At 57.8% G+C, this 27,476-nt stretch overlaps 11 protein-coding genes across 11 annotated transcripts; 6 read left to right on the top strand and 5 right to left on the bottom strand.

The window, feature by feature from the left end:
• The first annotated feature begins 550 nt into the window (after window positions 1-550).
• BJ171DRAFT_503938 (uncharacterized protein) lies at window positions 551-3,198 on the top strand. Its single transcript, XM_053110911.1, has one exon. The coding sequence runs from the start codon at window positions 678-680 to the stop codon at window positions 3,135-3,137; it is 2,460 nt and encodes an 819-aa protein (XP_052966958.1). The 5' UTR covers window positions 551-677; the 3' UTR covers window positions 3,138-3,198.
• Window positions 3,199-3,555: 357 nt separating this feature from the next.
• On the top strand, window positions 3,556-5,562 carry BJ171DRAFT_503937 (uncharacterized protein). The gene is made up of 3 exons (XM_053110910.1): window positions 3,556-3,745; window positions 3,856-4,427; window positions 4,634-5,562. The coding sequence occupies exons 1-3, from the start codon at window positions 3,600-3,602 to the stop codon at window positions 5,416-5,418; spliced, it is 1,503 nt and encodes a 500-aa protein (XP_052966957.1). The 5' UTR covers window positions 3,556-3,599; the 3' UTR covers window positions 5,419-5,562.
• A 251-nt stretch (window positions 5,563-5,813) lies between these two features.
• Window positions 5,814-8,341, bottom strand: BJ171DRAFT_503934 (TB2/DP1, HVA22 family-domain-containing protein). Its single transcript, XM_053110909.1, has 5 exons — window positions 7,844-8,341; window positions 7,004-7,230; window positions 6,679-6,690; window positions 6,431-6,548; window positions 5,814-6,205 (listed from the first exon to the last, which is right to left on the bottom strand). Exons 1-5 carry the CDS (start codon window positions 7,904-7,906, stop codon window positions 5,987-5,989), a joined length of 639 nt encoding a protein of 212 aa, XP_052966956.1. The 5' UTR covers window positions 7,907-8,341; the 3' UTR covers window positions 5,814-5,986.
• Window positions 8,342-9,956: 1,615 nt separating this feature from the next.
• Window positions 9,957-11,770, bottom strand: BJ171DRAFT_423885 (rho guanine nucleotide exchange factor; the record flags this gene model as incomplete). Its single annotated transcript, XM_053107630.1, has 2 exons — window positions 9,957-10,289; window positions 10,643-11,770. 2 exons carry the CDS (start codon window positions 11,768-11,770, stop codon window positions 9,957-9,959), a joined length of 1,461 nt encoding a protein of 486 aa, XP_052966955.1.
• Window positions 11,771-13,104: 1,334 nt separating this feature from the next.
• Window positions 13,105-14,861, top strand: BJ171DRAFT_459037 (uncharacterized protein). Its single transcript, XM_053108396.1, has 4 exons — window positions 13,105-13,431; window positions 13,703-13,780; window positions 14,034-14,152; window positions 14,297-14,861. The coding sequence occupies exons 1-4, from the start codon at window positions 13,232-13,234 to the stop codon at window positions 14,512-14,514; spliced, it is 615 nt and encodes a 204-aa protein (XP_052966954.1). The 5' UTR covers window positions 13,105-13,231; the 3' UTR covers window positions 14,515-14,861.
• A 184-nt stretch (window positions 14,862-15,045) lies between these two features.
• On the top strand, window positions 15,046-17,191 carry BJ171DRAFT_503922 (uncharacterized protein). The gene is made up of 5 exons (XM_053110908.1): window positions 15,046-15,365; window positions 15,626-15,785; window positions 16,029-16,336; window positions 16,408-16,511; window positions 16,700-17,191. Exons 1-5 carry the CDS (start codon window positions 15,271-15,273, stop codon window positions 17,113-17,115), a joined length of 1,083 nt encoding a protein of 360 aa, XP_052966953.1. The 5' UTR covers window positions 15,046-15,270; the 3' UTR covers window positions 17,116-17,191.
• Window positions 17,192-17,415: 224 nt separating this feature from the next.
• Window positions 17,416-18,391, bottom strand: BJ171DRAFT_459036 (uncharacterized protein). The gene has a single exon (XM_053108395.1). It carries the CDS (start codon window positions 18,367-18,369, stop codon window positions 17,605-17,607), a length of 765 nt encoding a protein of 254 aa, XP_052966952.1. The 5' UTR covers window positions 18,370-18,391; the 3' UTR covers window positions 17,416-17,604.
• A 332-nt stretch (window positions 18,392-18,723) lies between these two features.
• Window positions 18,724-19,608, bottom strand: BJ171DRAFT_423850 (kinase-like domain-containing protein; the record flags this gene model as incomplete). Its single annotated transcript, XM_053107625.1, has 1 exon — window positions 18,724-19,608. A coding segment is annotated over one exon (885 nt), but the record flags the coding sequence as incomplete, so codon positions are not given.
• A 3,264-nt stretch (window positions 19,609-22,872) lies between these two features.
• Window positions 22,873-24,003, top strand: BJ171DRAFT_567896 (uncharacterized protein). Its single transcript, XM_053113498.1, has 3 exons — window positions 22,873-23,346; window positions 23,513-23,678; window positions 23,827-24,003. The coding sequence occupies exons 1-3, from the start codon at window positions 22,930-22,932 to the stop codon at window positions 23,991-23,993; spliced, it is 750 nt and encodes a 249-aa protein (XP_052966950.1). The 5' UTR covers window positions 22,873-22,929; the 3' UTR covers window positions 23,994-24,003.
• BJ171DRAFT_503909 (uncharacterized protein) lies at window positions 24,004-25,101 on the bottom strand. Its single transcript, XM_053110907.1, has 5 exons — window positions 25,002-25,101; window positions 24,858-24,911; window positions 24,569-24,650; window positions 24,323-24,453; window positions 24,004-24,145 (listed from the first exon to the last, which is right to left on the bottom strand). The coding sequence occupies exons 1-5, from the start codon at window positions 25,065-25,067 to the stop codon at window positions 24,092-24,094; spliced, it is 387 nt and encodes a 128-aa protein (XP_052966949.1). The 5' UTR covers window positions 25,068-25,101; the 3' UTR covers window positions 24,004-24,091.
• Window positions 25,102-25,647: 546 nt separating this feature from the next.
• On the top strand, window positions 25,648-27,299 carry BJ171DRAFT_503907 (uncharacterized protein). Its single transcript, XM_053110906.1, has one exon. It carries the CDS (start codon window positions 25,723-25,725, stop codon window positions 27,196-27,198), a length of 1,476 nt encoding a protein of 491 aa, XP_052966948.1. The 5' UTR covers window positions 25,648-25,722; the 3' UTR covers window positions 27,199-27,299.
• Window positions 27,300-27,476: the final 177 nt, after the last annotated feature.

Here is a 27,476-nt window from a genome sequence, read left to right as displayed (position 1 = left end):
GTGCGCCCATGGCCTGCGCGGTTTCTCAGTGGTCCGTCGCCAGCCAATCGCTGCCCGCGCCGCCCGCGCGCTCCACTGTTCCTGCGCCACCGCCCTGCCACCAGTGTTCCACCAGTGTTCCACCACCGCCGGCTGCGCAAGCTGTGCGACGCACCGGCGCCGCGCCACGCATCCAGCTGCCCTGTGGCGCTGCAGCTCTGTGTCGCCCGCCGAGATGCCCGCCGAGATGCCCTCGCTCCTCGCTCTTGGTGCTGTCACGTGGCTCCTTCGCGCCAGCCCATTGGCTCCGGTGACCAAGATTGCTGTGCGCAGCGACCTTATCGTGCCAATCGGGGCCGGGCTTTTCCCTTGCTGTTGCTGTTGCTGTTGCTGTTGCTGTTGCTGTTGCTGTTGCTGTTGCTGTTGCTGTTGCTGTTGCTGTTGATGCTTGGTTCGCCCGGGGCAGCAGCCGGGGCAGCAACTCGGGGCAGCGAGCTCCAACTGCATCCAACTGCATCCAACTGCATCCAACTGCATCCAACTGCATCAAACTGCATCAAACTGCATCCAACTGCGTCCAACTGCATCAAACTGCATCCAACTGCATCCAACTGAGTCCGCCTGAGTTCCAGCCAGCTTAATTCGACATCCGGCCCTCCCTCTCATGCTCTGCATGTCTCTCTCGATCAAACACCCCAATGTCGTCGCCCATCCCCCGTCGCCCATTCCATGGTCTCGAGCCTGATCATGCCCACACCCCCTCGTCCCTTTCCGCGTCCTCGGCCACACCTCCGTCTTGCTTCTGGACGGGCATTCCCGCTGAAAGCGCATCGCCAGCGCTCCATCCCCATCTCCCTGCTTCGGCCATGGCCTCCCCGCGGCTCTCCCAGCACCCCCAGCTCCCACCCGCTGCTTCCCCGCCTCTGTCGGTCGAGTGCCGCTCGGTCCTGGTGGTGGCCAGTCTGCTGATCGACCACGTTGGCCCGGTGGAGTGGACCAAGTTGTGCTCGCTGTCCCGGCATGCCCGTGCTCTCCTCTCCCAGCCAATGTATTGGAAGATCCTCTTCCGCGAGTACTTTGGCTTTCCTGCTCGATCGATTCCCTCGCATCAGATTGCCCACCTCATCGTTGCCGCCGATTCGTTTCTCAACCGCACCCGTCCTGACCCGCACCCTTGCGAGCTGATCCTGTGGCAGAATGTCCACCTGTATCCACAGCTGCTGGACAGCGTCAGGGCCCTTGCCCAAGAGCATCGCAGTATCCTCTGGGCTCGCTGGCCACATGCCTCTTCTCGATCTCAGTCAGGCTCGTCCTTCCTCTGGGACTGGATGGCTGACGGCTCCTTTCCCGACACCGTCGGTCTGCACGACTTCCGCGACTACGGTCTCTACAGCGGCTATGGCTGCAAGCAGCTGCCCGAAACCACCTGTTTCTGGCGGCCCACGGCCATGGTCATCCAGTCTCGCTCGCTCGCCGAGCTGCCCGCTTCGTTTGGGTGCCTCGCAAAATCCTTGGTCACGCTGTGGATACAGGATTCGCCGCTGTATCGACTCCCGGACTCGCTCTCTGGGTCTTCGCATCGGGTCGTGGTCGCAGGCGCACCGTGCCCGCCTTCGCCGGTGAGCCTGGCTGCCGACACTCCCTCGGCAACGCCTTGCCGGTCGCCCGTTGACCCTCCGTCACCCATGGATGTCGCTTGGCCCCTCTCTCCGATATCATCTGGGATCTCGGACCCGATGTCGCCATCAGCAACAGCCTCCTCATGCATTGGCTCGCCACTGTCCTCCGATCCGTTGCCGTTGGAGGCCGACACTCCCTCCTCGATGGAAGACTGCTCGATCGTCTCGATCCCGCCGCCGTCGCTGGCTTTCAGTTCTTTGACGACATATGCCGCGCCTCCGCTCACCGAGCTTCGTCTGGTCGGCTGTGCCAACCTCGAATGCATCGCACCCATTGCTGGTTTCTCGTCCCTCAAGACCCTGCACCTCGCAAACTGCCCCTCACTCCGCTCGATCGAGCCAGTGCGCTCCCTCTCTTCACTGGAGCATCTGACCCTCTCCAAGTGCATCGGCATCGTCTCACTCTCTCCGCTGGCGGCGCTTCAAAGTCTGAGCGATCTGGATCTGAGCCAGTCTCCCCAGATCGAGTCACTCGAACCTCTGCGGTCTCTCGCCGGCCTTCGAGAGCTGCACCTCCAGAGATGCCGGTCCATCTCCTGCATCGAACCACTGAGGAACCTGCGTCGCCTCACGAAACTCAATCTCGACTACTGCACGCTTCTTCCGTCCCTTGACCCTCTGTCGGACCTGCGAGAGCTTGTCGCCCTCAGTGTCGCCGGCTGCTCCTTGATCACCACCCTCTGGCCTCTCCGATCCGTTACTTCGCTGCAAGATCTCAACTGTAGCGAATGCCCGAAGCTTGCGTCCTTGGCCGGCCTCGAAAGCCTCGCACAACTTCGGATCCTGAACGCCGCAGGATGCGTCCGCATCGCTTCCATAGAGCCTGTCGCACGCCTGTCGATGCTCCGAAACCTCGATCTGCTGCAGTGCGAGGGAATCGTCTCCATCGAACCTCTGCGAGAGCTGACCGGACTCCAGTCTCTGGACCTGGGCGGCTGTACGCTCCTCACCAGCATCAAGCCGATCGCATCACTGAGCGCCCTGTATCAACTCAATCTCCAAGAATGTTGCCGAATCGAGTCACTGGGCCCTCTTGCTGGTCTGGGATCGCTGGAGTGGCTCAAACTGACCGAATGCACCTCGGTCTCCTCGATCCAGCCCCTCTCGGCTCTGTCGCAGCTCAAGGCGCTCTACCTCGATGGGTGCAGCCGCATCTCAGATCTGCGGCCCCTTGCTGCTCTTCGCGTGCTCAACGTGCTCGATCTGGCCGGCCTTTCGTCCGTTCGCTCGCTCGATCCGCTCTTGGAACTGCATCTCCTCTGCGACTTGAATCTGGGTTGCTGCACGGCGATATCGTCGCTGAAACCTCTGGCGTCGCTGAGAAGCCTCGCTCGACTGTCGCTTTGCCCGTGCCATCCGGTCCCGAATCAGGAAGAAGCTTCCGTGCGACTCAACCGTACTCGCGAAGCGAACGCCCTGGGTCGCCTTTGCCTGCAGCTGTTGTGTCGTGGGCCTCGGGCTTGCGTCCCGTCGATGTGATCTGGGCAGCGCCCAGCCACCCATGATCGATCCTGGAATAAATGACAATAATTCTGCGTCGAGATCCCAAGAGGGCCATCGAGGTCGCTCCAATGCAGTGCGCTCGCTGCTCATCACCGTGCTCATCACCGTGCTCATCAACGTGCTCACCACCTTGCTCATCGCCATGCTCACCACCATGCTCATCGCCGTGCTCACCACCTTGCTCATCGCCATGCTCACCACCATGCTCATCGCCGTGCTCACCACCTTGCTCATCGCCATGTTCATGGTCGTGTGTTTCTGGCCAGCACCCGTTTCCATTGGCCACACATACTGCGCACGCGCTGTCCAATCATCGTGCGTCCGAGCCATGGCCTGGCGTCCTCACAAAACCTCAGCTGTCTGCTCTTCCTCGCTCCGGATCGCCTTCGTTCGCCGTGGATCTTTCTCGATCGCCGTTGCTCATGGGCACGCTCCCCGATGCTATCGAAACCACAGCCATTCCCGACCATGTATCCACCGTCTGCTCCAAGATCCGATGCAGCTTGCCTTCCACAGGGCCACTCGGATTTGCTCCTCGCCATCCTCGCTCTCCTTCCTCCTGTCGATCGCCTCCGATGTCGCAGGTACGCCAGTGCAATCTCGGGTTTTTGGCCCCCAGTCCATCGCTCGATGAGACCGACAAACCCATCTGACCACCCTAATTCCCCTCCCCTTCCCGACGATCACTCTGTAGAATCTCAAGGCGGTTCAACAGTCTTGTATGCCTTCCAGCCGTGTGGTCCAAGCTGGAGCTGAAGCACCTCGACCTCTACGCCGTCACAAAGCTCCTCGAGTTTGCCTTTCGGATCTGCCACGGCTCTTGCGCTGGGTCTATCGATGATGCAGATCTCCCACCGAGCCACGCCAAAGTCGGTCTCGAAGGAACACCCCAACCCGCAAGCCCTGTGCAGTGGTCTCTCTCCATCTCAAACTGCACGCCTTATCGGGCCTCGTCTTCGGCAGAGTTTGAAACCCATATCGGAAACGCCCTGCCCTTCCTGGACCCGGCCCTGACGCACGTCCCGGCATTAGGAACAGCAGCAGCCGCGGCGGAAGCTCCCATCAACCTGGCATTGGCGGAGCCTGCCAGGGCCAACTTCTCCTCGCACCAACGAATGTTCATCTCAACCTTGTCCCAGATTCTGCCCGAGTGGGGAGCGCTCCTCGACTCTCTCACAATCGCCGCCTGCCCCGAGATCGACCGAGTCGCCAGTCCGCTGTTCTGGCTGGTCATGAAACACTGCAAGTCGCTACGGGCACTGGAGTGTAAGTATTGCGGGGGGGGGATGTGGCATGGATTTAGCAGCAGTGGCAATCGTTTCCTGGGTCGCTCGTGTCGAGTCCTGCAGCCACCGCTATGCATCATTCCAGCTCGCATTCTGGAACTGCACCCGACCCGGCTTGCTCCAGCCTGACTGCCTGTCATATTCGACCTAACACACCACCGCTGTCCCGCAATATCCCTTCCTCAGATCACTCATACAACGAGCGGGCCATGACGGACGAGGTCATTTGGGGCCTCACGGCATCGCTGCCAATCCTGTCCCGGTTCTCGTCCCTGGATGAGCTTTCCCACCACGGCATCTACTTTGTCTGCCGGGGCTGGGGTGCCTCGCTGACCTCGCTCGAGCTCAGTGGCAGCGGAATGTCGAAAGCGCACTCGCACCAGAGCCTGCTCCTGCTGGCCCAATACTGCCCAAATCTCGAATCGCTGGCACTGGTCGAGTTCGAGGGCCTGGATGACTTGGTGGTTAAGGCGTGGCTGGGAGCCGACACTTCCTCGACATCGACTGCAACGCAAGCAACATCGACCACTGCTGCGATGACTCCAGCAACACTGTCTGTAACTACTGCGGTGCCGTCAGTGCCGTCATCGTCGTCGACGTTGTTCATGGCGCCAACGTCGTCCGCATCGTCGATATCGGTTTCTTCGGCGCCGGCAACCGATTCCTCCAAAATGGCTGCGGGCTCGGGCAGCTGGCAGCTCCTCGAGTCCCTCCGGATCGTCAAAACCCTCTCCGTCACATCGATGCTCAGCACCACCGGCATCGCCAGGATCCTCTCGCGTCTGCCCCGACTGCGCTACTTTGGCTTTGAAACGACCTTCAGTGCCTTCTTCCCGGACCTGAATGTCTGGGACGACCCCGTGGCGGTCCAGGAGTACCTCGCGCTGTTGGTGACCCTGGAGTCTCTACCAACCCGCCGCCCAGACTGCAGAGTGCGGATCGCTGACCTGACCAGCTATCCGAGCATGTGATAATGCAAACCATGGGAGCGCCATGCATCCTCTGATTGAATGCGCATGTCTTCTACAGCGTTTCCAATGCACAATGAGCACCCTGTTCTGAGCCTGGACAGTTGATTTTTCTGGAACTTGAATACACCCACCCACTCATTGCAATCATGCTCAAGCAAGTATGTCCAAGGAGACTGAGGTGGTGACTGCCTTTGGGAGTGCCTCCTAGAAACAGGGGAGGGTCTATGCATCCAGCCCACAGAGACTCAGGTTCGCCAAGTACTTTGAGCAGTTCATCCACCACCAGAGACAAAGAGATTACCAACCAGGACTGGAAGTAATCGAATGGCTTGCTCACCGGAGCCTACGGAAGTTCAGTAGGCTTCAGCCTCTGATGCCAGGAAGTGACTGTCCCGTTTCTTCTGGATTGACTGTATTCAGTATCCAAGCACAAAGGTGTCCTTTGACTCCAAAGAGCTCAGGATATCCGCTGCTCCCACCTCTGCTCCACGCCGCGAACAAACGGCGGGATACCACACCCTCCATCCTGCATCCTGCATTCTCCATCTGCATCCTCCATTCTATATTCTCACTGGGATATCCACTTTTTGAAAGCACCCTTGATCGATTTGGAATCACCCTCGGCAGCTTTGGCAGCCGGCGAAGGAGCAGATACCGGTGGAGCTTCTGTGCCGTCCGACTTTTCTGCTGCCGGTGCGATGGGAGGCACAACCTGGCCGATGCCGAGAGCACCCTCGATGGCGGGAGCGATGGGCTTCAATAGCCATTCGTAGACCCCTGCCGCACCCTGCAAGCACAAGCCAGTGCAAAGCCGACATGTGCGGCATGTGTACCACAGGAACGTCAGCATACCTAGTCCGGAGACGCATGCATGGAGCAGGTTTTGATCCGATAGCAGCGACACACCCCCGTTCCAAACAATCCCCTGCCATTGGCTCCGAGTTGATCATCCGTTCACAAGGCATTCCTGGCCGTCAAGTCAATCTCCGCCAAGAAGCCGCAAGATACGCACCTCGGGGGTCATGGCGATATAGAGCAGCAGCAGCGTCTTGAAAAAGTAGTAGAGCGGAAGGGCCTTGAGCACCAGACCGCTGCCGTACTCGATCAGATGAAGGAATCCGAGCACCACCCTGCAGGCCGTTTAGAAGACGAGGAGCGACACCAGAGATTTGTGTCAGCTTCGTGGATCCATGATTGATTTAGCGTCGAGAGTTGGCAGATCCCCAGCTTCGCGCTTGCCACGAGGCTTGATTGCCCTACCAGTAGACATGCCTACAGGAGCGAGTGGGCGATCCACGCCACAACAGAGTGTATCGGCAGCGAAGCGAGTGGTGAGTATACGGCTATGAAGGTGGTTTGAGCCCACCGCCACTCATGATCACCTCGCACTGACAGCCCCTCGTGGTCAGCTTTCAATGGTAGACACACTGTCCAAGATCAGGATACGATCCCACAGTCAAGCATCCACGGGGCAATTTTGGAGACCCAACGTTGGCCCAGATTCCCCCGCCTCGCCAATGCAGAGCCGTCCCCTCCCCTCTGCGCTTTGCCTTCCCACGCCAGTCCATCGGCTGTACATCCTCACCATTTCTTGTGGAAGATTGCGTCGCTCTTGTCGGCGCCGAGAATGCAGCAGTATGCTGGCCCGATATAACAGAACACGTCCGAAAGCAGGTCTCCCTTGACGTTCAGGAAGATCAGGACGCCTCCGACCAGCCCAATGGTGACGACGCCGAGGAAGTTGATCATGTGCATGTTGGCATTCTCGGCCATGTCATTGATGAGCTGGATGCTTTTGGAATGGCCCTCGAGCTATACGAATGGAGGGATGGGGCGGTGGGAGGAACAGAGTGTGGTGATTTGGAGGCAAGCAGCGATTGAAAGCGTTAGCGCGGGAAGAGAGATCACGGAATGGGATGTCCTGGACGACCCAAGCACCCCGGACGAACAGGCAGAGACATTCCGAGAACAGGGCCGCTCCCCTCCCCCAAAAAAAACGCCGATGGGAGGATTCTGCGCCGGACGAGAGCGAGAGCGAGCGATGCGATAGGCACGACGCCGGGATCGACTGGTAGAGGCTGTAAATGAGGCTCAATCTCGCTCTTCGGCAGCGCAGACATGGGTGTGAAGGCGGTCCACCAAGGCCTCATGTCTGGCCGATTCGAAAGGCGGTGGAAGTTGATGGTGCTTCCCGCTCGTCAACTCGGCGATAGAGAAGTGGGAAGAAGGGGAGTGCAGGCCGATCAAGTCGAGTTGATGAGCCCTGTCGTGGGAGAAACTCCAAGAGCAGAAAGCAGCCATCGATCTCGGCCGCTCTGCATCGAGTAGACAGGAACCAGCAAGGCGATACGGGCGATACGGGCAAGCAGAGGATCACTGAGAGTCGCAACATGGAAACCGAAAGGGAAGCGGTCGGAGCACATACCGTCGTGACGATCTGCCACATTGCCGATTTGATGTCCGACACGGTCCATGAATCGAGGGACATGATAGGCAAGCGAGGATGACCGAGCGAGAGATGGATAGAGCGAGAGATGGATAGAGCGAGAGATGATTCAAGCACAAAAGCGGCCAAAGCACTGGCGGCAGCGAGACGGCCGCTTGAAATATTCCGGATGACGTCCACACGAATGTGTCGACGCCGTTGCGGGTGTGAGGAAAGAGGGGAGCATAGGGACGGGCAGCACGAGCGACCTCTGGGCCCCGCTGGGTCGCTCGAGCGGGTTCTGGCAATGTCGCCAGCAGACGGCGGAAGGGATCCCGGCGGGGGGGGGCTCAGGCAGAAGGCGGGGATGGGAACAATCAGCAGATGCGGCGGCAGTGTGCATTTGTTCGTGCAAGTTGTGAGCGGCCGGGGAAGTCATATCGATGGGATTGATGGGGTGCTGTTGGCGGGAAAGAGCGATCGTCACCGAGATCATTGGCGGAGGACGCTCTCTGGGGCTGATGCTTGAGACTACCGGAAAGCGTTGTGATCCGGCTTGGTGGGAAAGCGCAATTGGGGTCGTTGGGAGCTTTGGGGTGTCGCCAGCGGGGGGCACCAACGAAGTATCAATGATATGAGCTACGGAACCAACGGCATCGGCGTGGGCTGCATTCACATCAACGCAAACAGCATCAGAAACAGCATCGCCATCGGAGGGTGGACAGACAGGACAACGAGTGCGCTGCAACAGGGCCAGGGCAAGTGTCCGAAAAGCCAGGGTTTGCTCCGCCAGCTGCAAAGGCATGGCCGGCTGTCTCGCTCACGACAAAAGCACTGTATTGAGCAGGAGTGAGGCATAGAATGGCTGTGCCGGTAGCGGAGCGGGTGTCGACGGTCTATGAAAGCAAGACAGGCAGAGCAGAGCAAGGGACTCGATAACATACAAAAAAAAAATGGGCGAGCAAGATGAAATGGAGTAGTGGTCCAGAGTGGCCTGACGAAATCGAGAGCCGGAAAGAAACGAGAGCCAGTCAAGCGGTATGTGGGGGGGGGTGGTTGGCTGGCCAAGGCTCAGCAAGATGAAAAGACTCGTAGGCCAGAGGAGGCTTGTGGTGCTCGGCTGCCAGTGCGATGGTTGCATTACCCCAAGTGCGGGCATCTCCGGACTTTGAATTGAGCAGACAACGGACCGGTGTGCTTCAGCTGGTAGTGTCGATGCACTCGACGTAGTCGCGTGGGAACCATCCCTCGGGTCCAACGGGGCCGCTTTCGTCGGTATGGCGGCCCAGCCACCATCCAGCGTTGTCGTCGGCAATGAACTCGACATGAACGATCTGGCTCTCGGCCAGTTCGAGCTCGTCGCTGTTCTGGGGCTCGTGGTCGTAGAGCGCCCGGACATAGAACGACACTCGCATGCCTTCGGGCTTGGGCAGCTCTGTCGTGGCGGAGTGCAGATACATCCAGTTTCAGTTATGGTTCACCGAGCGAGCCGCACGGGCTGCCGCACAGGCTGCCAGAGTCTGGCCGGGTCACACTGGACCAAGTCGAGGGTTGGAGATAGACCTGCTGCCATCATCATCCATATTGGCCGTGCTCGGAGTAGCTACGATGACACAATCTCCATGGATGCCTGTATCGCAGCAAAGCCTTACCGTGGACAGTCCCACGATCGCTGCTCGGGCCGGGGGATGGATACGGGCCGTCCAGCGACGTCGATCGGCTTCGTGGCTCCCCGGGATCAGAGCCGTTGGTGCTTGCCTTGCGACCAAACTTGGGTACGCGAATGATGCTGTGTCGCGGGTTATTTCCCGATCCTCCTTTCAGGAACTGGAAGGCGGATTCTGCAAAGTCCAGAGAGCGGGGGTTGGGGACGGGTATCGCAGTGACTGTTAGTCAAGCAGCAGCAGTAGCAGCAGCTGTAGCGGGGCCAGAGGACATGATCACGACCTACCGCGAGCAGACGTCAGCGACTTTTTCAAAAACGGGCTTTCGTGGACTGATCCCGTTCTTTCGAGCTGTCGGCCCTCCAGCGGATGTCGGTCCTCGGCTGGTCAAGAGAACATCCGACTTGGTTAGCGGTGATCGACTCGACACGATTCGAGCCCACATGTTGCTACTTACGCCATGTCACCTTCCACCACGAGCTCAGCAAGTCGATCTGGGAGGCCAGCTGCTCCGCCTCACATCCAATGCGGAATGCCTCCTGGAACTCAAGGACAATATCGTCGCTGCGCCAGTGTGCTCCAGTGCCTACGCTCGCGTTCTCCCAAATCGGAGCCAAGGTCTCCGTCAGCTGCACATAGATCCGGGCCTGGGAGACCATGAGCATATCAAAGATTCGGCCGACATATTTCTGCGCATGGTGCGTCAATAGCGGGAGCTCCTCTATCAGCTGGGCGTTGATGGACGGATACTCTGCCGCAGACTGCTCGAGAAAGCTGTCCGGCTGTCGATCGGTGGTTGTGTCGATCGGTGGTTGTGTCGATCGGTGATTCGGCAGTGGTGCAGGGCAGATAGAAGCCATGTCAGCAATGGGTTTGCTCAAGCCGGACATCGACGGGCTACTCCCTACACCAAGATGCACCATGTCTCCGACATCGGAATAATCGTCGGCCACAGCTCAGTCCCAAACAGCCTCGCCCTTGATCCAAGGCAACAGACTCGGATCTGCACCAGTCCATTCCAACTGCCGGCCGTCTGGCGCCATCCGTAGCCGGCCAAGTAGATCGTTCATAGCCGCGCGTCTCAGCAAGAGCTCGAACATGAAGCCTCGAACATGCACGCGGCGCTTGGACTCACCGTCTCGCCTTTGGCCCGAATGGCGCGCACTCGGTCAAAGTCAAGCAATTTCTCGTTCCGCTTCTTCATCAGCAGCAGCGGCTCCCTAAAGACTGCAGACAGCTGGTCCAGCATGTCCACCAGCCGGTCCGACAGCTTTTCGGCATCGCGGATGACCTCAGAGCTGACCCGAGTGGCTTCTCGACGATAGTCCAACAGCAGCTGGAAGCTGGGATAGAGCGCAAGATCGCGCGTATCGGCTGAATCGAGGTTCATCTTGTAGATATCCTCTAGTCCCAGGTAGACAGACTCTTGCGCCTTGACGTACTTGCTGACGGCATCGTTCCAGGCGGCAATGTCGCGCTTGAGCACTGCAACAAGCGTTGCCTTATCGCCGAACTGCGTCGAGATGCGATCGTAGTCGGAGTCGAGCGTGATGTCGCCGCTGAGGCCGGTCTTTTGCTTGAGCATCTCGGTGCCGCGCACAAACTTCTTGTTGATGCCATGAATGACGTTGACGTTGCCCTTCTTCTCGATGTACTTGTCGACAATGTCCTTGCGCTTCTTGACCTCGTTGATGTTGGTTGCGATCCGCTCAAACCGCAGCTGAACCTCGACCAGAGTGGCATAGTCTGGGTGCGCGGACTGAGTCTCCTTGATCAGCTCCCGCAGTAGAAGCGGATATTTGAGCACGCGCTGGACCGGCTTGATCACCAGCGAGGCCAGATCCCAGGCAAGTGTCCGGCCCACGAGCTGCGCCTGGCGCTCTTTCAAAAATGCCTTGATTTCTTCGGGGCACTCGGGCGAGACGTACTCACCGAGCTTGGCAACGCACGCCTCGTTGTGCTTGCAGTACTCACAATATGCCCGCTCGATAGGAGTGAGCACCGACAAAAAGGTGCTGCCCAGGGGCTGGCCCTCCGGGTCGGGGGACTTGGCGATGGCGTCCTCGAGTGCCGAGACAACCAGCTCGGCCGTCTCGATGACTGCATCGAGGTTGCCAAACAGAACCTTGATGTCGCCGGGCGGCAGCGCCTTGGCTTCGATTGCCGGGACGACAAACACCTCGCGGAGAATCCGCAAATCGTCCAGATACTGTCGCTCGGTGTCGACAATCTCCGCCACGATCTGGCTCCGCTTGCGTTTCATCCGCTCCACCTTATCTTCACCCCCGGACTCGGTGTAGACGTTCGAGCTTGTCGAGGCCGTCGCTGTTCGCTCAGCCCCTTCGACAGGCAAGTCTGGGCTGTCGGAGCCGAGGACTAGCCGATCCACGCGATGACTCCAGTGGTCCGTGGGCGTTGCTTGATGCCGTTCCTGATGCAACGAAGCCTCGGAGAATCCAGAGATGGACGGACGCTTTGGAAGCGAAAGGACCGAGGACCGCTTGGACCGCAGAGAAGGTGGCGGCGGCGGTGCTATCTTCTTGATAGGTTTGGGCGGGAGCGCCCCTGACGACGAATAATTGGACAGCACGCTGGAAGGCCGCTCGTACGAATTGTAAGTGCCCGTGTAGCTTCTTTGAGACTCGGTATCGCCCCACGGATCGACGCTTGACGGTGCATATGCGTACACATCGTGTGCCGAGGAGGACGTCGGATGGACTTGGTTCGAGCTTGGAAAAAGCGGCCTCTGCGATGCTGCGTTGAGGGCTGCTATCCGCTGAGAGAGCGGGATGGACTGAGGAAGGGGCGATGAATTGGACGTGTGGCGCTCTTCTTCGGGCAAATAAGGGCTCCGTGGGGTGGGCGAAGTGCCGTTGGCGGTGAACAGCGATGGGGCGGCCAGCGACGGGGGCTTGGCGGGCCTGGGAGGAGGCATGCTGAATCGCATATGTAGCGAGCCTGTCGACGAGGCCCTGTTGAGGGATAGCGCCGACTCGGGTCGACTCGGTGATGGCGGAATGACAAGAACCGGCGACGAGGCTGTGGTTGCAGCCAAAGTCGAGATTGACGGACCATGTGTAGGCCGCACCAGAATAGACTCGGGCCGGGCGAGCCTGACGATGGACAACCGCTTGCTGGGTGCATGTTCCACCTCCGAGACAGCCGAGCCGTGGTCGGTTTCTTGGGTGGTATTTTGGCGGATGGACTGCTCAAACTGCTGAGCCAGCTGGCTGACCGAGAGCTTGACGGGGGGCGACGAGGGCTGCTCCATGGCAGATGCCGGGCAGCAAGGGAGGGACAAAAGACAACACGGGTGATGCAGGCGGATGCCGCTAGAGACGATGCACACAGACGCGGCTCAATGCAGGGCAGAGACGCAGGCCGATGCACGCAGGGGCAGATCCGCGCCGGTGCAGATGAGTCCAGGAGGGGAGTTGCGCCCAGGAAGGCCGCCGGATTCCAGGACGAGTGGCGGGTCCAGGGCGACAGCGCCGGCCAAACCCGGGAGCGCTTGGCTCCAGCCGCACTCGAACCCGCCGTCCCGGTTTTGCCCTGCCGCTTTCCACCAGGGCCAGCCCAAGCTCGCCTTGGTCGACTCTCTGTCCTTGATCCCGCTTCCGACCCAGCAGCGCTCTCTCGGCACCGGCCCCCCCCCTATCTGCAGGCGCACCCGTCCCCAGCCTCCCTCCGCCTCCTCTTTCTGTGCCGGCACCGCATCAGCGCCATGTCGATTCTGTACTCCAAACCCGCCATCCTGGGCTTCATCGCCGTCGCCTTTGGAGTCGCCGTGACTCTCGAGCTCCTGTTCACCAAGAACGCGTATCAGTTCGACGTCGGATATTACCTCACCAGCACTTCGCCCTTTATGTGGGCGACCCTTGGAACGGCACTCACCTGTGGCCTCAGCGTCATCGGAGCGGCATGGTAACGACTCGTGATGCCCCCCAGAGAGCCACGGGCGCTCGGCGATGTGGCTGGCTATTTCGCGACCGGCGTGCGTGTCGCTGGTGCTGATAGCTACTATCGGCCATCTGGCGATCTGTCCTTTGACGCTGTTGGTGTTGCGGCTGCTGCTGCGAGCGCTGCATCCAAGCCTGCCTGGCCAAACGCGCAACTCGCCAAGGCTGGCTGGCTGGACTGGATACGGCAAACATTGGTGATTTCTTACCCTCTCTGCTCACTTGCTTTGATACAGGGGCATCTTCATCACCGGCTCCAGCATCCTCGGCGCTGCCGTCAAGGTCCCTCGCATCCGGACAAAGAATCTGATCAGGTACGTGCAGCACAAGCAAAATGAGCAAGGGTCGTTGAGGGAGCGCGAGGCAAGCACGGATATGTGTGAGACGAGCACATACAGAGCCCAGGTGATGGGTGGAAAGTGGAGGTTGGGTACGATAAGCAAGACATAGTACCGCCGTCGCCACCGATGCATACATTAGCGGGCAGCGGCCGTGCTGTCGCTCAGGTCATCATCGTGTGTGCTCTGCGGCGTATGGTCATATGTTAACGCTTGCTTCCCCCATCAGTATCATCTTCTGTGAGGTCGTCGCCATTTACGGCCTGATCATTGGCATCGTGTTCACCGCCAAGCTGTCGAACAGCGAAGATGTCACTCGTGGCTTCAGCAGCGACGCCTACTTTGCCGGTAAGGTCGTCATCTGAATCAGCGCATGGCCAGCCGTTCCTCATTGACCCTCGGCTCGATGTGCTTCACCCCGCTCAACGTGCGCTCACCCTCACTGTTGCCGCTGCTGTCACATTATTTCCTCGGGCGACTCTCAATGCGCAGGTTACGCCATGTTCTGGTCGGGTCTCACTGTCGGAATCTCGAATCTGTTTTGTGGAATATGTGTCGGCATCACGGGCTCCAGCTGCGCCCTTGCCGACGCCGCGGATCCCGTGCTGTTTGTCAAGGTTCTGATTATCGAAATCTTTGGATCGATCATTGGGCTGTTTGGCCTCATCGTCGGACTCTTGATGACTGGCAAGGTCCCAGAGTTTAAATAGGCCAGAGTCAATCCAGGCGCACGAAAGGACGGACGCAGCCAGGCGAGCGCAGAGCCAAGCGATGGTCCGAGACATGCAACTCGATCGGCGGCCATTGGGCCATTAATTCGGCCTGGATATCAGATCACCAGCAGCCAGCAACAAGCAAATAATTGACGGCCATCCTGGCAGGCAGTGAGGATCGACAGCTGGCGCGGCTCTGGATGACTACATTTCTTCTCTTTCATTCTTTTCTCTCTCCATTGCTCTGTTCTCTGAGGCGGTGGCGCTCGAAGTGTGCTCGATCATTGCTTCCTTCACCAGCGTTGTCCAGGAGAACACTGCACAATACATCGAATTTCATCACAGCTGCCGTGAGGGCTGTGTGCGAGACCGACAGATGTGGGTCGGCGAGCCGTATCGAAGGATGGCCTCAACGGAACGGCCACTTGGCTGCACACCTGTCTCTGCTGATGCATCATTTCTTGGTGCTTACGTGTCTCATGGATATCGAGCGAGGGGCGAACCGCCGGGGCTCGGGGTGATGGTCGTTGTGGAGCCAGGACGGTGCCGCCCCAGCACACCCAAAGAGGGAAAAAAAAAAATTCCGAGCACTCAGCAGCCAGAAACGGTGGCAAACAGGAGGGGAACCTCTCTCGCTTTGCAGCAGCCCTCCTCACGACCAAGGACCAGCATCCAGGCCAGCCTCCGCTCTGCAGCCACGGACTCAAAGCGCAACTGCACCAGCCGCCGTCGTCACTAACCACATAGCCCTCGATGGCATCGCCAACGCAGCTCGCCGCGCTGCTGGCCTCGGTCAGGAGCATGATCGACAGCGACCCCCGGCTCGCGGAGCACTGCGACAAAGACGAGTGAGTGGATATGGCAGATATGCGACGCACCAGGACGACGAGGCGTGGCGGATGAAAGCACCATCCGTAGTGAGAGCCGTGGGGACGATGCTGCCCATGCCAGTTCCATGGCTCGGAGGTGGCTCCGCTCGGAACAGATGCAGGAAGGTCGCCCGCCCCATTCCACCGAGCCAACGCCGACGCTTTGTCTTCTCTCCTGCTGGCGACCGATGCGGGGATGCATTGGTCTGAACTGGACGGTCGCCGGCTGGAACGCTCAGGCTCTCGCGATATCTGGCCGCCTATGCCGAATACCCCGACCCCGTTGTCAGTGCCTCAGCCGCCCTGAAGGGAACCCTGAAGTTCAGGAAGCAGCTCCCGGCCGAGCACGACGCTGTGCCGTGCCCAGATTGCAGAGCGGATCCACTGTCTCATAGCATGGTGAGTTGCATCGGCCGTCTCTGGGCCCTGACCAGCATCTTGTTGTCGGCTGTACGGTTGCCTGCTGGATCGAGGCCCTGGTTGTCATGTCTCGGCACCTGCCATCAGGCATCCACAGCGGATGCGCCAGCCCGTCGTGAACCGTCATGAACTTGGATTTCATTGGTTTTATCGCACGTCGACTCCCGGATTCACAAAAATCGCTCTGTTGGGGTCAACCATGGACGATTCTGCCTTGCACAGCGGATCATCGGCCTCGATTGCCATGCCCGGCCCGTCGTCTACACCAACTTTGTCCACTCGGCCAACCGATCCAACACCAGCGCCATCGTCGAGCACATCCGCAGCATCATGGAGTCGAGTCTGCGGCTCATCAGACGCGAGGAGCGAAAGACCAACCTCAATGCGCGTGTCTCGGAGGCGTCGCAAAAGGTCAATCCGCCAGCCGACTCGATTCCGGTCTCGGTGCACGGCGCTCTGGTGGTCGGCCGCGATGTCTCTGACAGAGGCCAGGTAGTATGGATCTTTGATTTCGACGGATTCCAGCCCTCGTAAGTACTCTTTGCCGCATTGGCACACGGTCTCATCGCGGTCTCAAACTTGCACTATTGGCTCTTCCCAGGGATTGCAACCCCGAACTTGTCCACGATGTCTTTCAGCTCACGACACTCTATCCAGAGCGGTTGGGACTTGCCGTTCTGCTGAATACGCCGTATAGCTTTTCGAGTATGTTTCCGAGTCCTGCTGCTGTTGCTCAATCCAGCTGTCGCAGGTGTGTGCTGCATCGCCAAGGCTGACCGTCCTTCTCACTGAACTTGCCTCTCGTCTGGGGCACACTCTTGTCCGATGGAAAACGGTGCCGCTTTGGCGTTCGTTCCCTCCTCTGCACTCTACCACCCCAATCCCACTTCCAGAACTTTGGGCGATCGTCAATCCACTTCTGCGAGAAACAACCGTGTCCAAGATCCGATTCATCAACACCGCAGCGCTGCGTTCACCCGAGATCCAGACACAGCTCGGCGATGCAGTTATTCGCTGGGTCGAGGAAGAGATGATGGAAAACGGCGACGTGCTGACGCGCTCGAAAAAATGCTTCTGGGAATGGCGCTACACCCGCAAGGAGCTAGGCGATGAGCAGCCCGAAGCCGAGGCTGATCTTTCTAGCGGCGACGAGGAGCTGTTTCCGAAGCTCGGGTCACTCAAGAATCACGATCCACGGGGAATCCGCAGCTATGTCTATCACACTGAATACGAACTACCGGTCGACAGAGTGTTTGTCGAGAGCTATGAGTGGGAGAAGGATGGGAAGGGCAAGCCGAGGAGCCGCTAGAGACTATGCAAATACAGCCGATCGACAGTCGTGGCCATATCCGCTGCTACTGCCGATATGAAGCTTTATCTCTAGCGTTTACAGCCTTGCGTCTTCATGAGCCGATAGAGTTGGAGAGATTGTGTCGGTTGTGCTGGTTAGTGAACAGAGGTCTGGCAGAGTCCGAGCGGGGGACGGGGGTGGTCCCTGAATGCTGATGGGTTGGGGGAGAGGTGCTGTCGAACACTGCTGTTGATTTGATGATCCGAACCATGGGTGGCAATCGATCAACGGTTGTTATGGGACAGCACTGATTTGAATACTGGATGTATTAAATGCCAAATCCAACGCCACTCAGCGATTGCTGCTTTATCGGAGCCACTTTACAAGTCCAGAGTTTGGTAGTCGTGGCGTCTGGGATGGTTGCTGATGGGATTGCTTGGCTGCTCTGCTTGCGGGATTGGTTGTGGCTTGATCGTTTTGGAGTTGGTACTCGGCAGAGTTCCGGGATCAGGGCCACTTTCCGAGATATTTGAGACTGTTGATGGCAACTTGGTAACCTTGTTTAGCGGACTTGCGGTACCAGAAGATAGCAGTGTCGAGGTTTTTGGAGACACCAGTCTCAAATTCATAACAACAGCCGACATAGAATTGTCCCGATCGATTGCCATTCTCAGCCGACTTTCCATACCACTCGAATGCCTTGGCGATGTCCTTGGTGACCCCCCATCCATTGGAGAAGCATTCACCGACCATCCACTGGCCGTACGGGTTGCCTTCGGTGGCCGACTTGAAGAACCACTCGAATGCCTTCCTGAGATCTTCCGGTACTTCCTCGATACCCATGAAGCACTTTCCGATCCATAATCGGCTGTCGCTATGGCCTTTGTTGGCGAGTTGCTCAAATATGCTCACTGCTTTCTTCCGGTCCTGAGTCGTTCCAAATCCAAGAAACAAACACACGGCCATGAGATGTCGGCAGAGCCAGTCTCGGTCCGATCCCTGCTGGCAGAGATCGAAGAACTTGCAGGCTGCGGGCGAATTGGAGCTACATCCAGTTCCACCGGCTAGACACTCGTCTTCTCCGAGCTTGAACTCGTTCGTGCTGTTTTCTCGTATGATCTTGATGCCCTTTTGTTTGTCCAGCTGGGTTCCTCGTCCAAGGTAATGCATCCAACCGACTATGTGGGTGGCGATGGGCTTGAGAACAGCGTCGGTGGACTTGGTGCTGACTTCCTGCCAGAACCAAAAGGCACTACGATCGCTCTGCATCATTCCTTCGCCTAGGAACGCAAGCCTGGCCAGCTGGAAGGAGGCTTCGAGTTTACCGCGGTCGGCAGCGGCCTTGTAGAGTTGTGTGGCGGGCTTCCAATCTTGGTGGTGAGCAGGAAGCCCCTCCGATACCAACTTGGCGGCTTCGAGACAAGCATCAGGATCGCCTTGCTTGGCGCGGGAGACGAGTGAGTCAGGGAGGTGGAAAACCAACTCGATGTCATCAAACTTGAGCTCGGCGGAACGACTGGGCTGGGACTGGATCGGGCGCTTTTTCAGACTGAGTGCGTTGAGATGGCTGGCCAACAGGCTGACGGATGGGGACTTGATGGCAGCGGTGGAGACACGGTTATATGGCTGGAGGACGGCAAGAATCTCAGGGAACGAGGGACGATCGGCGGGATCGTGTGCCCAGCAGCGTTCGATGAGGGCCCAGACGTCGTCGGGGATTCCAGGGATGCGTTTTGGGCGCCTTCCATTGCAGACCATGAGTCCAATTTGGAAGATCTGCATGATTTGTCCATCTCGTGTAACCCATATCTCTTTGCCGTCGTTCAGTACTTCGTACATGGTGATGGCGAAGGCATAGACATCAGTCTTCTTGGAAGCGCCGGCTGGATCATTGGGATCAAGCATCTCTGGCGCAATGAAGCCCGGGGTTCCACCTTCAAAGGGGCTTGCCCTGACCCAGACAGCGGATGCAGATGTGCGCTTTGTGCGTGACATTCCAAAGTCGGCGACGACTGCGTTCAGTCGGCCATCTAGAAGGACATTTGCGGTTTTGAAGTCTCCGTGAATAATTCTTTCACTATGGAGGTAGTTCATGCCGGCTGCGGATTGTGCAAGGAAGGAGAGCTTTTGATTGAGATAACACTGGTTTTTCTTGATGTATTCGAGCATGGAGCCGTTTTCCATCAAGGGTGACACCATAAAAGGAGGAATGGGGGTGCCTTGGGCGTCACGATCACAGGCACCGAGTAGAGGGAGGATGTTTACGTGTTTCAAGCGATGCCAGACTCTAATTTCTCTCTCGAAAACGTCGATACCGTAGTTATTCAAATGGATTCTGAGTTGCTTGACGGCAACATCCATATTACCAAGCCTGGCGGCAAATACATCAGCGAAACCACCACCGTCAAGGCGGTTCTGGGCCTTGTGTGTGATGGCTTCAGCCGGGATAAACCAAGATTGCCAATCACTGGCAGCGAGTTTGGTGAAAGGGATGGAGCCGTTGCTGGTCATATCAAATGTGGGAGGCAGAGGGACAGGAGGAACGTGGGAGGGTGCTGGCCAAGGACGAGTGACAGCGAGGGAGAGGAATCAGGTGAGGTAAAACTGGAATATATAGCATAGGGAGGTACCTGAACAACGCCACTCGGAGTAAAAAAGGTGGCGCTCTTCAGATGTGCGACTCCCCAATGAAGCCAATACTAAATCTGGCTGGGCTTGCCTGGCGTAAGGGACCGTGACGAGACAGACACGGAGACAGGGGCAGTGTTATTCCTTTGTTTCAAGCATAATTCGATTGTGGGCTTGCCCGTCGAAGAGAGATTACGTCCTATTTTAGTAGCTGTGCAAGCCTCAGTTTACCAAATACATTCGTGTCCCCTCTTTCAGAGACAAGGGAAGAAAGAACAAAGGGGGCTAAAACAAATGTCAAGAGGGCTCGTGCATAAATAGGAGGACACTACTATGCGATAGGTCGTGTGAGGCAAGGAAGTGGCCTTCTGCCTCTGTTAATGACAAGCTTCAAGCCACGTAAGGAGGACTGAAAATCGAGGCCAATTGAATGATCATTCATACGATTTTCATGTGAAATATGGAGCCTAGCACTGACACGTTGACAGTTTGTGCCCTTGGCCCATCTCCAATAACTTCTTCAATTTTTCTCATGTGAACCTCAAACTCCGTAAATCTGTCGGAAATTGGTCTCGCTATTTGCTCACGGAGTTTGGTTGGGTTAAATTCATTTTTGTTTGAGTTATATCAACTCAAAACGGCCAAGGCAACCCAGAGGAGGGCTGAGCTTGCGAATCTTGCTCGCCTCGCACGAGTTGCCAGCAGCCCAGACTGCCCTGGGACAACTGCCAACCCCGGCCCAGACGATAGGGTTGCTGACGACCCAGATTCTCTCCACCCCGACTCGACCGATGTGGCCGGCGTATTGAGCACCCAGGCGACTCACTCGCTGCCCGAGGGTCGGCATCTGGCTATATCCCAACAGCCATTCCCATGTGCTTCTCACCCACAAGCCCTTTGCGAACCTCCTCAGACAGTAGCACCCGTCGCTCAGGTCCCATTCGACCCAGTTCTCCCCTCCTCGATGAGCCTTACTCCTCCAAAAATCAAGAAGCGAGTTTACATCGGAGATTCCGAGCGCAACAAGCGACGCAAGCGTGCTGAGAGTCGCGAGGCAATGGCGTCGCATGCCTCACCTGGAATCAAGAGCTACTTCCCAGTCATCCCCAAGACCAACTCGACTGCGAGCTCCGCTGTCCAACACGCTGTCGATATCCCGGCTGGCCATGTATCTGATGTTGATCTTTTCGCAAGAAACAGCATGGAGCGAGCTGTATTGAGGCTCTGAGGGATTCTTCGTGAGTCACGCACTGACAGAGTCCAAAGAGAAACCCTGACAAGGTTCAATGCCCGCCGTTACGAGGCTGTTCTCCTCTATCTCCAGAAAAAGTTGGATGGAGAATCCTTGAGCGACTCAAAGTTTTGCCAACAACTTGCCAAAACCGTGCTTATGAAACGCAGCTTGAGACACTTCAGTGTCTTGAGCCCAAAATGGCAAGGCACTTCCTCCTTCATGGGAGCCTTCCCTTGACAAACACTGGCAAGCATCGAAAGACACTCTCGATTCTGCGTGACGAAGATGTCATGGAAGAGTGTGTCCGTTTTCTTCGCCGAAATCCAAATCGAACCCCAAGATCCTTCAAGAAATTTATCGACGACCACTTGATTCCCAAGCTTCGGTCCGATAACGAGTCATCTCGTCGCCAGACTCCAAAATCCATTACCATATCTACAACACGACGTGCTTTGCGTCTCTTTGGCTTCAAATTCAGGCGCTATCAAAAGGGTCAATACGTAGATGGGCATGAGCGAGAGGATGTTGTCAAGGATCGCACCCAGTATATTGCTCAGATGAAAGTCTACGAAGAGCGAATGAAGTTCTTTGAAGGATCAAGCATGGAGATCGGGATAGAGCCCAGAAACCAAGATGAGAAAAGAATTGTTCTGGTTTCGCACGATGAAAGTATTTTTTACGCAAATGACGATATTGGTTGGGGATGGTTCGAAGAGGGCGACTATGGCCAGCCAAAACCCAAAGGGGCAGGCCGAACTGTCATGGTCAGTGCGTTTTTATGTGAATGTCACGGAATCCTCAAGAATGAGTCGTCCGACGCCACTGCGATCATTGATCCAGATTATCAAACTTCCTGGAAGAGCGATGACATGCTCGAGCAAGTGCAGCGGGCGATTCCAGTATTTGAGTCCCTTCATCCCGATTGTGTTGCTCTGTTCCAATTCGACAACTCCGCCAATCATCGAGCATGGGCAATTGACGCCCTTCGAGCCGAGAAGATGAATATGACGCCTGGTGGTAAGCAGCCCCCGCTACGATCGACTGTGTTTGGTCCGGACAATGCCTTCCAAAGCATGCAGTTCACCCAGGGGGACGTTGACGCTGGACGGCAGGTGAGCTATCGATTCCTCCCTCGGCTTGGGCGTATCTTATAAAATGACTCTAACCAAATATCAGGTGATTGGTCGCCATGTAGAATTGGGAGAGCCAAAAGGAATGCAGGTCGTACTGGAAGAACGGGGACTGTGGCCCCATCGTGGTTTGAGGCGAAAGTGCCCCACATCAGACGAAAGTGTCCCAGACGATGACCAGCCGTGTTGTGCATTGCATTTGCTTGCTTCGCAGCCAGATTTCATATCCCAGCGACCACGCATTGAGGAGGAAATTATCAGGAACAATCATCTCATCATTTTCGTTCCAAGGTTCCATTGCGAGCTCAACTTTATTGAGAGATTCTGGGGAGTAGCAAAGCGATATGCCAGAACCAATTGCACGTATTCCTTTCAGGATCTCAAAACAGTGCCCGAAGCGCTGGAATCGGTAAAGCTGGCGATGATCAGAAGATTCGCTAGAAAATCTCGCGATTATATGGCCGCTTATCGCCAAGAGCTCAAAGGACGGGACGTTGAGGTTGCTATCAAGCAATATCGTTCACACCGCCGAGTGTTCTCTTTGTTTGACACAGCCTGGCCACCTCAACAGATTTTTTCTGACACAGCTCGAAGAACTTGCAGGCTGAGGGCGAATTGAACGATATGTTGGTCCATCGTGATGCCAGGCCAGCTCGGACGATGCTTCGAGTTTACCGCGGCCGGCAGCGGCCTTGCGATTATAGTCGATAGTCTCATCAGTGTCCCTCTAGGTACCGAGGAACCACGCGAGCACTTCGTCAAGAGCAAGCATTTCCGCTGCGTCGTTGCCTGTGCTGCTCTTGCTCCAGATCGCCGCGTTTCATCATCACCAGACACACAATGCGACGTCTGCTCGGACTGCTAAAGCTGCATGCGCTGCGCCCCGGCCGATCTCTTGGCCAGAAAGCACCAAGCTATCTTGAAACGAGATGGCCAGCTTGCCATGGCCGTGATCTGCTGACTCGATACCAATCCACGTCGTCTGCAGCCACCGCCGCCAATCTCGACCGCGATCTCGATCTGATCCACAAAATCGAGCTGCGGGTCGGCCGAATTCAAGACATCCAAGTCCATCCCGAGGCCGATGGTTTGTTTGTGGAGCAAGTTGACGTTGGAGATGCGGCACCGACTGCGGCACCGGCTGCGACGACTCCCGATGGATCCGTCTCCAACGGAGATGCGTCCAGCAGCCCTCAAAGGCGGCTCAGGACCATCGTCAGCGGCTTGACCAAGTTCTACGGTGCTCAGGAACTCAAGGCAAGAAATCAGATTTGATTTACGGAGGGGTGCCGAATGTCCCGCGGCTGGATGGCTGATCGCATTGCGCTCATCCCGCTTCTTGGCTGCACGAGACTACGAGCGAATCTGTTCGATCTCGCTCGGGTGATACCGCACACTGATTGGTATGGCTCGCTGTCTCCAGGATCGGCATGTGGTTGTTGTCTGCAACCTCAAGCCGCGCAAGTTCAAGGGCATCAAGTCCGAGGGCATGTTGCTGTGCGGATTCAAGGACGACATGGTCGAGGTTCTCGACCCACCGGCCGGAAGCCAGCCAGGCGATCAAGTCTGGGCGGAGAGCTGCGATCCAAGTGAGTAGCCAGCGACAGACAGACGCCAGTAGCAGCTGCCGCATCAAGAGTGCAAAGTTGCGTGGAGTGTGCATAGAGGAGCCAAGATCCTCGAGAGGCCGTGGGTCTCGAGGGCTCGAAACTGATGTCACTCATCCATGCTCGCCAGATGTCAAGCCCGAGACCGTCCTGAACCCCAAGAAGCAGGTGTTTGAGCAGTGCCAGCCACACTTTTCGATCCGGGAGGATGGAGTGGCGGTCTACAAAGGCGCTGCTCTCAAGACCCAGAAAGGGGTCGTCACCATCAAGACGCTCCGTAGCGGCGGAATCAGTTAGGGTCCGAAGGCTGCGTGTGGAGGAAGGCAGTCGATCAACCGATGCTGCTCCAGTCACTGTATATTCAAGGTCTGACCAGGTCCAGACAGACAGCACATTTAATTGATAGAGAGAAGAGTAACCTCAAAGATCAGGTCGCTGCGAGGGGGGATCTGGGGAAGGAGGCGTGACCGGAAGGAGTGGGTCAGCGAGGACGAACGGAGTGTCAGCGAGGACGAACGGAGTGTCAGCGAGGACGAAAGCTTCCCCGAACGATGCAGGTTGCTTGGCCGCCTCGGCTATTCGGGGATCACCCTGTAGCCCTGTGGCACAAGGGAGCGAGTACTTACAGGAGGGTAGCCTCTCTCGCCGTAGGCATAGTCGAAGGTGATCTCGAGCTTGGCAGTCTCGCCGAGGCTCATCTGGGGAACACCCTCATCCCAGCCACGGATGACCTGGCCGACACCGATCTGGCAGGCGACTGTGATAGGGCGAGATCAGGACACGCAAGTCAGCCCAGCTCTCCTGGCAGGCCGACCGGACTGGCTGACGGGCCCATAACGTGTGTTGTCCCTGGTTCTGTATGCTACACTTACAGGGCTTGCCGCGGTCGATGGAGGAGTCAAAGACGGAGCCGTCTCTCAGAGTACCCTTGTAGTGCATGCTGACTCGGCTGCCCTGGAATCGTCAGACGAACGTGTTATTGGCCGCGGGACCGAGCTCTTGGGCAGAAAGGGAGGATCATACCGCCGCAGCAAGACAGGGGGGCCGTCACAGCACTCGGATCTGCAGCCCTTGGATCTGCAGCACTCGGATCTGCAGCACTCGGATCTGCAGTCAAGCCAGATCTGCAAAGCGACGCGGGACTGTGGAGACGACGGGTACCGGGACGGGGAAGGTCTTGCCATCTCCAGGCTTGATAACGGTCTTGGTGACACCCTGTTAGCGAGGTGGAGAGGTCAGCGGGATGCAGCACGAGCAGCCTTGGGGCGAGCACGACGGCCGCTCATGCGCTCCTCGGCGGCTTACCATGTTCTTGATCGAGGAGTGGAAGGCACGACGAAACGGGGAGATGAGTCGGGAGGGGGACGACATGGCGCTGCGAGAGAAAAGCAGATCTGGGCGGCGGCGGCACGCGCGGGATGACGGCAGCGGCCAAGCCTCGGCGGGACAAGCCTCGGCGGGACAAGCCACGCCGGGCGCGCCGCGCAAGGCGCAGCAGGCGCACGCAGCCGGGGCGGATGCCACTGCATGTGTGGGGCGGTTGTGCTGCTGTTGTAGTTGTTGTAGTTGTTGTAGTTGTTGTAGTTGTTGTAGTTGTGCCATTACTGTTGCCATTACTGTTGCCATTACTGTTGCCATTACTGTTGCCATTACTGTGCCATGGCTGCACCGACTCCCCGTCGTTCATCAACCAGACCATCGTCCCGGACCATCGGCCCAGACCAGCGACCCAGGCCATCGGCCCTCGATACCGACTGCGAATGTCCATCGCCTCTCTCCACTCAGGCAGTTGGGCAGTTGGGCGGGCTGCGCCCGTGTGGGCTGGGGCGTGTCGTGGCGCCCAGAGTTCGCGTCTGTCCTTCCCCACCGCGCCAGGCCCGATTCTCATGGTCGTCTCCAGCAGCCCTGAAATTGCAGCGTCTCCTCCGCCCCGGCCTTCGCTCGGCGCTTCCTCCTGCACTTCGTTCTGCGTTCCATCGGCATTGCCATCCCCCAGCCCAGCTCCAGCATCCCGGTCCTGCTCGCCATGAGTCTCGTCTCGACAAAGCCCGAGGTCCGCTTCCCCTGGAAGTATACCGACCCCCACACTCTCTACCACAACCAGCATTTGCTTCCCAAGCACAGCGCCCCGCATGAGCCACAGCAGCCTTCGTCCAGGCCAAATGCAAGGAAATCCGCCGTCCCTGTGGGCCTGGTCCAGCCCATCGACCGCTCCTCGATTCCGTTCAAGTCCTACAAGTTTCCCACCGCCGTTCTTGCCCACATCCTGTCCTATCTCTCGGGATCGAGGCACGAGCGCAACCAGATGCTTGTGACCTGCATGGTGGTTTCCCGCCAGTGGCATATGGCTGCGTCGCAGGAACTCTACCGGGATCTGCGCTTTATCGGCTACCTCTCGCACGTCTGCCTCGAAAGCGTCCTGCGCACCCTCTCCAACTTCTCTGTCCCTGGGTCCGTCTCCAACAGCGGCTATGCCCGCTTCATCAAGGTACTCCACATCAACCAGATCGCCGACGAAGAGCCGCTCAAGTCCCGATTCAATTCCTGGACACTGGTCAAGCAGCTCCTGTCGCACTGCTCCAACTCGCTCGAGTTCCTGCTGCTTTCCGCCGTCGACGACAGCTTCCAGAGCATGTCCGACGCCGGCTTGGAGTCGTCTCTGGTCTTCCCCAAGCTCCGGACTTTCCAAGTCTCGGCCAAGTGCATCAAGTTTTCCGAATCCTTCATACTGGACCTGCTGCGCAAGGCCCCCAATCTCGAGAACCTGCATCTGCCATACTGCCTGCCCGAGCTGAGCTCAACCATGTGGTGGTGGATCGCCGAGCGCGGCCCGCTCCTCAAGACCTTGGTTGTTCCCCCGGCCCACGGTACCCAGGACACATTCAACCCCAACGTCTACCAAGCCGGTCTGCTGGCCGTCGTGGAGCAGTGCCCAAACCTGTCCATCCTCAACGTCTCCAACCACAGAAAGGGCATCGACATTGCCCTCTTTGAGCTGCTGCTGCGATCGTGCCCCGATCTCAGTGAGCTGGTGCTTCCCTGTGGCCTCGGCGATCCGCATCTGCTGCTGCTGAAAAAGTACCGCCCAAAACTGCTCCACAAGCTGTCGCTCTCCTGCTCGTGCGATTGCATGCGCCAGCTCGGCACCCACTGCAACACCATCTCCACCGTGGTGGTGCGCTCGCTGCTCGAGGAGGTCTTTGTGGGCCGCTACGGCTCGATCGTGGCTCTCCCCAAAGAACTCATCTACATGAGGACAGGCAAGCGCATCCCGACGATCCCCTGGCTCGAGAAGCTGCCGACGTCTCGGGTGTCCTTTGCCGACACCGACAGCTGCGAGTACCTCGGGATCCTGGTCCATGTGCCTGGCGGTCGCCTCCACGCAATGACCTGGCAGGAGCCGGGCCAACAGCGGGCAAAGCAGGACGGCGACACCAGCATCGATGCCTTTGGCGAAAGCGGGCCCAAGCGCGGATCATGGCTGTGGGACTGGCTGGGATAGTCTGGGATATTCTGGGATAGCCTTGGATAGTCTGGGATCGCCAGGACCCCATTTCACACAATACATTTTGACCACGACAAAAGCCCGTGCCGTGCCCTGGATACATTTCATGGACTCGCGCTATTCGATTAAGCTGGCGCCATCTACATTTCTATGTGCATCACCATTCGCATCGCCATTCGCATCGCCATTCGCATCGCCATTCGCATCACCATTCGCATCGCCATTCACACCGCCATTCGCATCGCCATTCGCACCGCCGCCAAACCAGAGCCGCG

The sequence above is a fragment of the Polychytrium aggregatum genome (genome assembly GCF_025602895.1).
Source record: "Polychytrium aggregatum strain JEL109 chromosome Unknown BJ171scaffold_17, whole genome shotgun sequence".
NCBI classification, from domain to species: Eukaryota; Fungi; Chytridiomycota; class Chytridiomycetes; order Polychytriales; genus Polychytrium; species Polychytrium aggregatum.
This window is presented reverse-complemented; position numbering and strand designations above follow the sequence as displayed.

What these genes read in the sequence shown, in the direction of transcription:
- BJ171DRAFT_567896 (XM_053113498.1), top strand. Translation starts at nt 22,930, where the DNA reads ATGCGACGTCTGCTCGGACTGCTAAAGCTGCATGCGCTGCGCCCCGGC. An exon ending in ACGGTGCTCAGGAACTCAAG is followed by an intron (nt 23,347 to 23,512) that starts GCAAGAAATCAG and finishes CGCTGTCTCCAG; the next exon opens with GATCGGCATGTGGTTGTTGT. An exon ending in GGCGGAGAGCTGCGATCCAA is followed by an intron (nt 23,679 to 23,826) that starts GTGAGTAGCCAG and finishes CATGCTCGCCAG; the next exon opens with ATGTCAAGCCCGAGACCGTC.
- BJ171DRAFT_503909 (XM_053110907.1), bottom strand. Translation starts at nt 25,067, where the DNA reads ATGTCGTCCCCCTCCCGACTCATCTCCCCGTTTCGTCGTGCCTTCCAC. An exon ending in ACTCCTCGATCAAGAACATG is followed by an intron (nt 24,912 to 25,001) that starts GTAAGCCGCCGA and finishes CCTCGCTAACAG; the next exon opens with GGTGTCACCAAGACCGTTAT. An exon ending in GCAAGACCTTCCCCGTCCCG is followed by an intron (nt 24,651 to 24,857) that starts GTACCCGTCGTC and finishes TGACGATTCCAG; the next exon opens with GGCAGCCGAGTCAGCATGCA.
- BJ171DRAFT_503937 (XM_053110910.1), top strand. Translation starts at nt 3,600, where the DNA reads ATGCTATCGAAACCACAGCCATTCCCGACCATGTATCCACCGTCTGCT. An exon ending in GATCGCCTCCGATGTCGCAG is followed by an intron (nt 3,746 to 3,855) that starts GTACGCCAGTGC and finishes ATCACTCTGTAG; the next exon opens with AATCTCAAGGCGGTTCAACA. An exon ending in GTCGCTACGGGCACTGGAGT is followed by an intron (nt 4,428 to 4,633) that starts GTAAGTATTGCG and finishes TCCCTTCCTCAG; the next exon opens with ATCACTCATACAACGAGCGG.
- BJ171DRAFT_503907 (XM_053110906.1), top strand. Translation starts at nt 25,723, where the DNA reads ATGAGTCTCGTCTCGACAAAGCCCGAGGTCCGCTTCCCCTGGAAGTAT.
- BJ171DRAFT_503922 (XM_053110908.1), top strand. Translation starts at nt 15,271, where the DNA reads ATGGCATCGCCAACGCAGCTCGCCGCGCTGCTGGCCTCGGTCAGGAGC. An exon ending in GAGCACTGCGACAAAGACGA is followed by an intron (nt 15,366 to 15,625) that starts GTGAGTGGATAT and finishes TGGAACGCTCAG; the next exon opens with GCTCTCGCGATATCTGGCCG. An exon ending in ATCCACTGTCTCATAGCATG is followed by an intron (nt 15,786 to 16,028) that starts GTGAGTTGCATC and finishes TGCCTTGCACAG; the next exon opens with CGGATCATCGGCCTCGATTG.
- BJ171DRAFT_503934 (XM_053110909.1), bottom strand. Translation starts at nt 7,906, where the DNA reads ATGTCCCTCGATTCATGGACCGTGTCGGACATCAAATCGGCAATGTGG. An exon ending in TGTGGCAGATCGTCACGACG is followed by an intron (nt 7,231 to 7,843) that starts GTATGTGCTCCG and finishes CCATTCGTATAG; the next exon opens with CTCGAGGGCCATTCCAAAAG. An exon ending in ATATCGCCATGACCCCCGAG is followed by an intron (nt 6,206 to 6,430) that starts GTGCGTATCTTG and finishes TTGTGCTTGCAG; the next exon opens with GGTGCGGCAGGGGTCTACGA.
- BJ171DRAFT_503938 (XM_053110911.1), top strand. Translation starts at nt 678, where the DNA reads ATGTCGTCGCCCATCCCCCGTCGCCCATTCCATGGTCTCGAGCCTGAT.
- BJ171DRAFT_459037 (XM_053108396.1), top strand. Translation starts at nt 13,232, where the DNA reads ATGTCGATTCTGTACTCCAAACCCGCCATCCTGGGCTTCATCGCCGTC. An exon ending in AGCGTCATCGGAGCGGCATG is followed by an intron (nt 13,432 to 13,702) that starts GTAACGACTCGT and finishes GCTTTGATACAG; the next exon opens with GGGCATCTTCATCACCGGCT. An exon ending in CGGACAAAGAATCTGATCAG is followed by an intron (nt 13,781 to 14,033) that starts GTACGTGCAGCA and finishes TTCCCCCATCAG; the next exon opens with TATCATCTTCTGTGAGGTCG.
- BJ171DRAFT_459036 (XM_053108395.1), bottom strand. Translation starts at nt 18,369, where the DNA reads ATGATGCAGAGCGATCGTAGTGCCTTTTGGTTCTGGCAGGAAGTCAGC.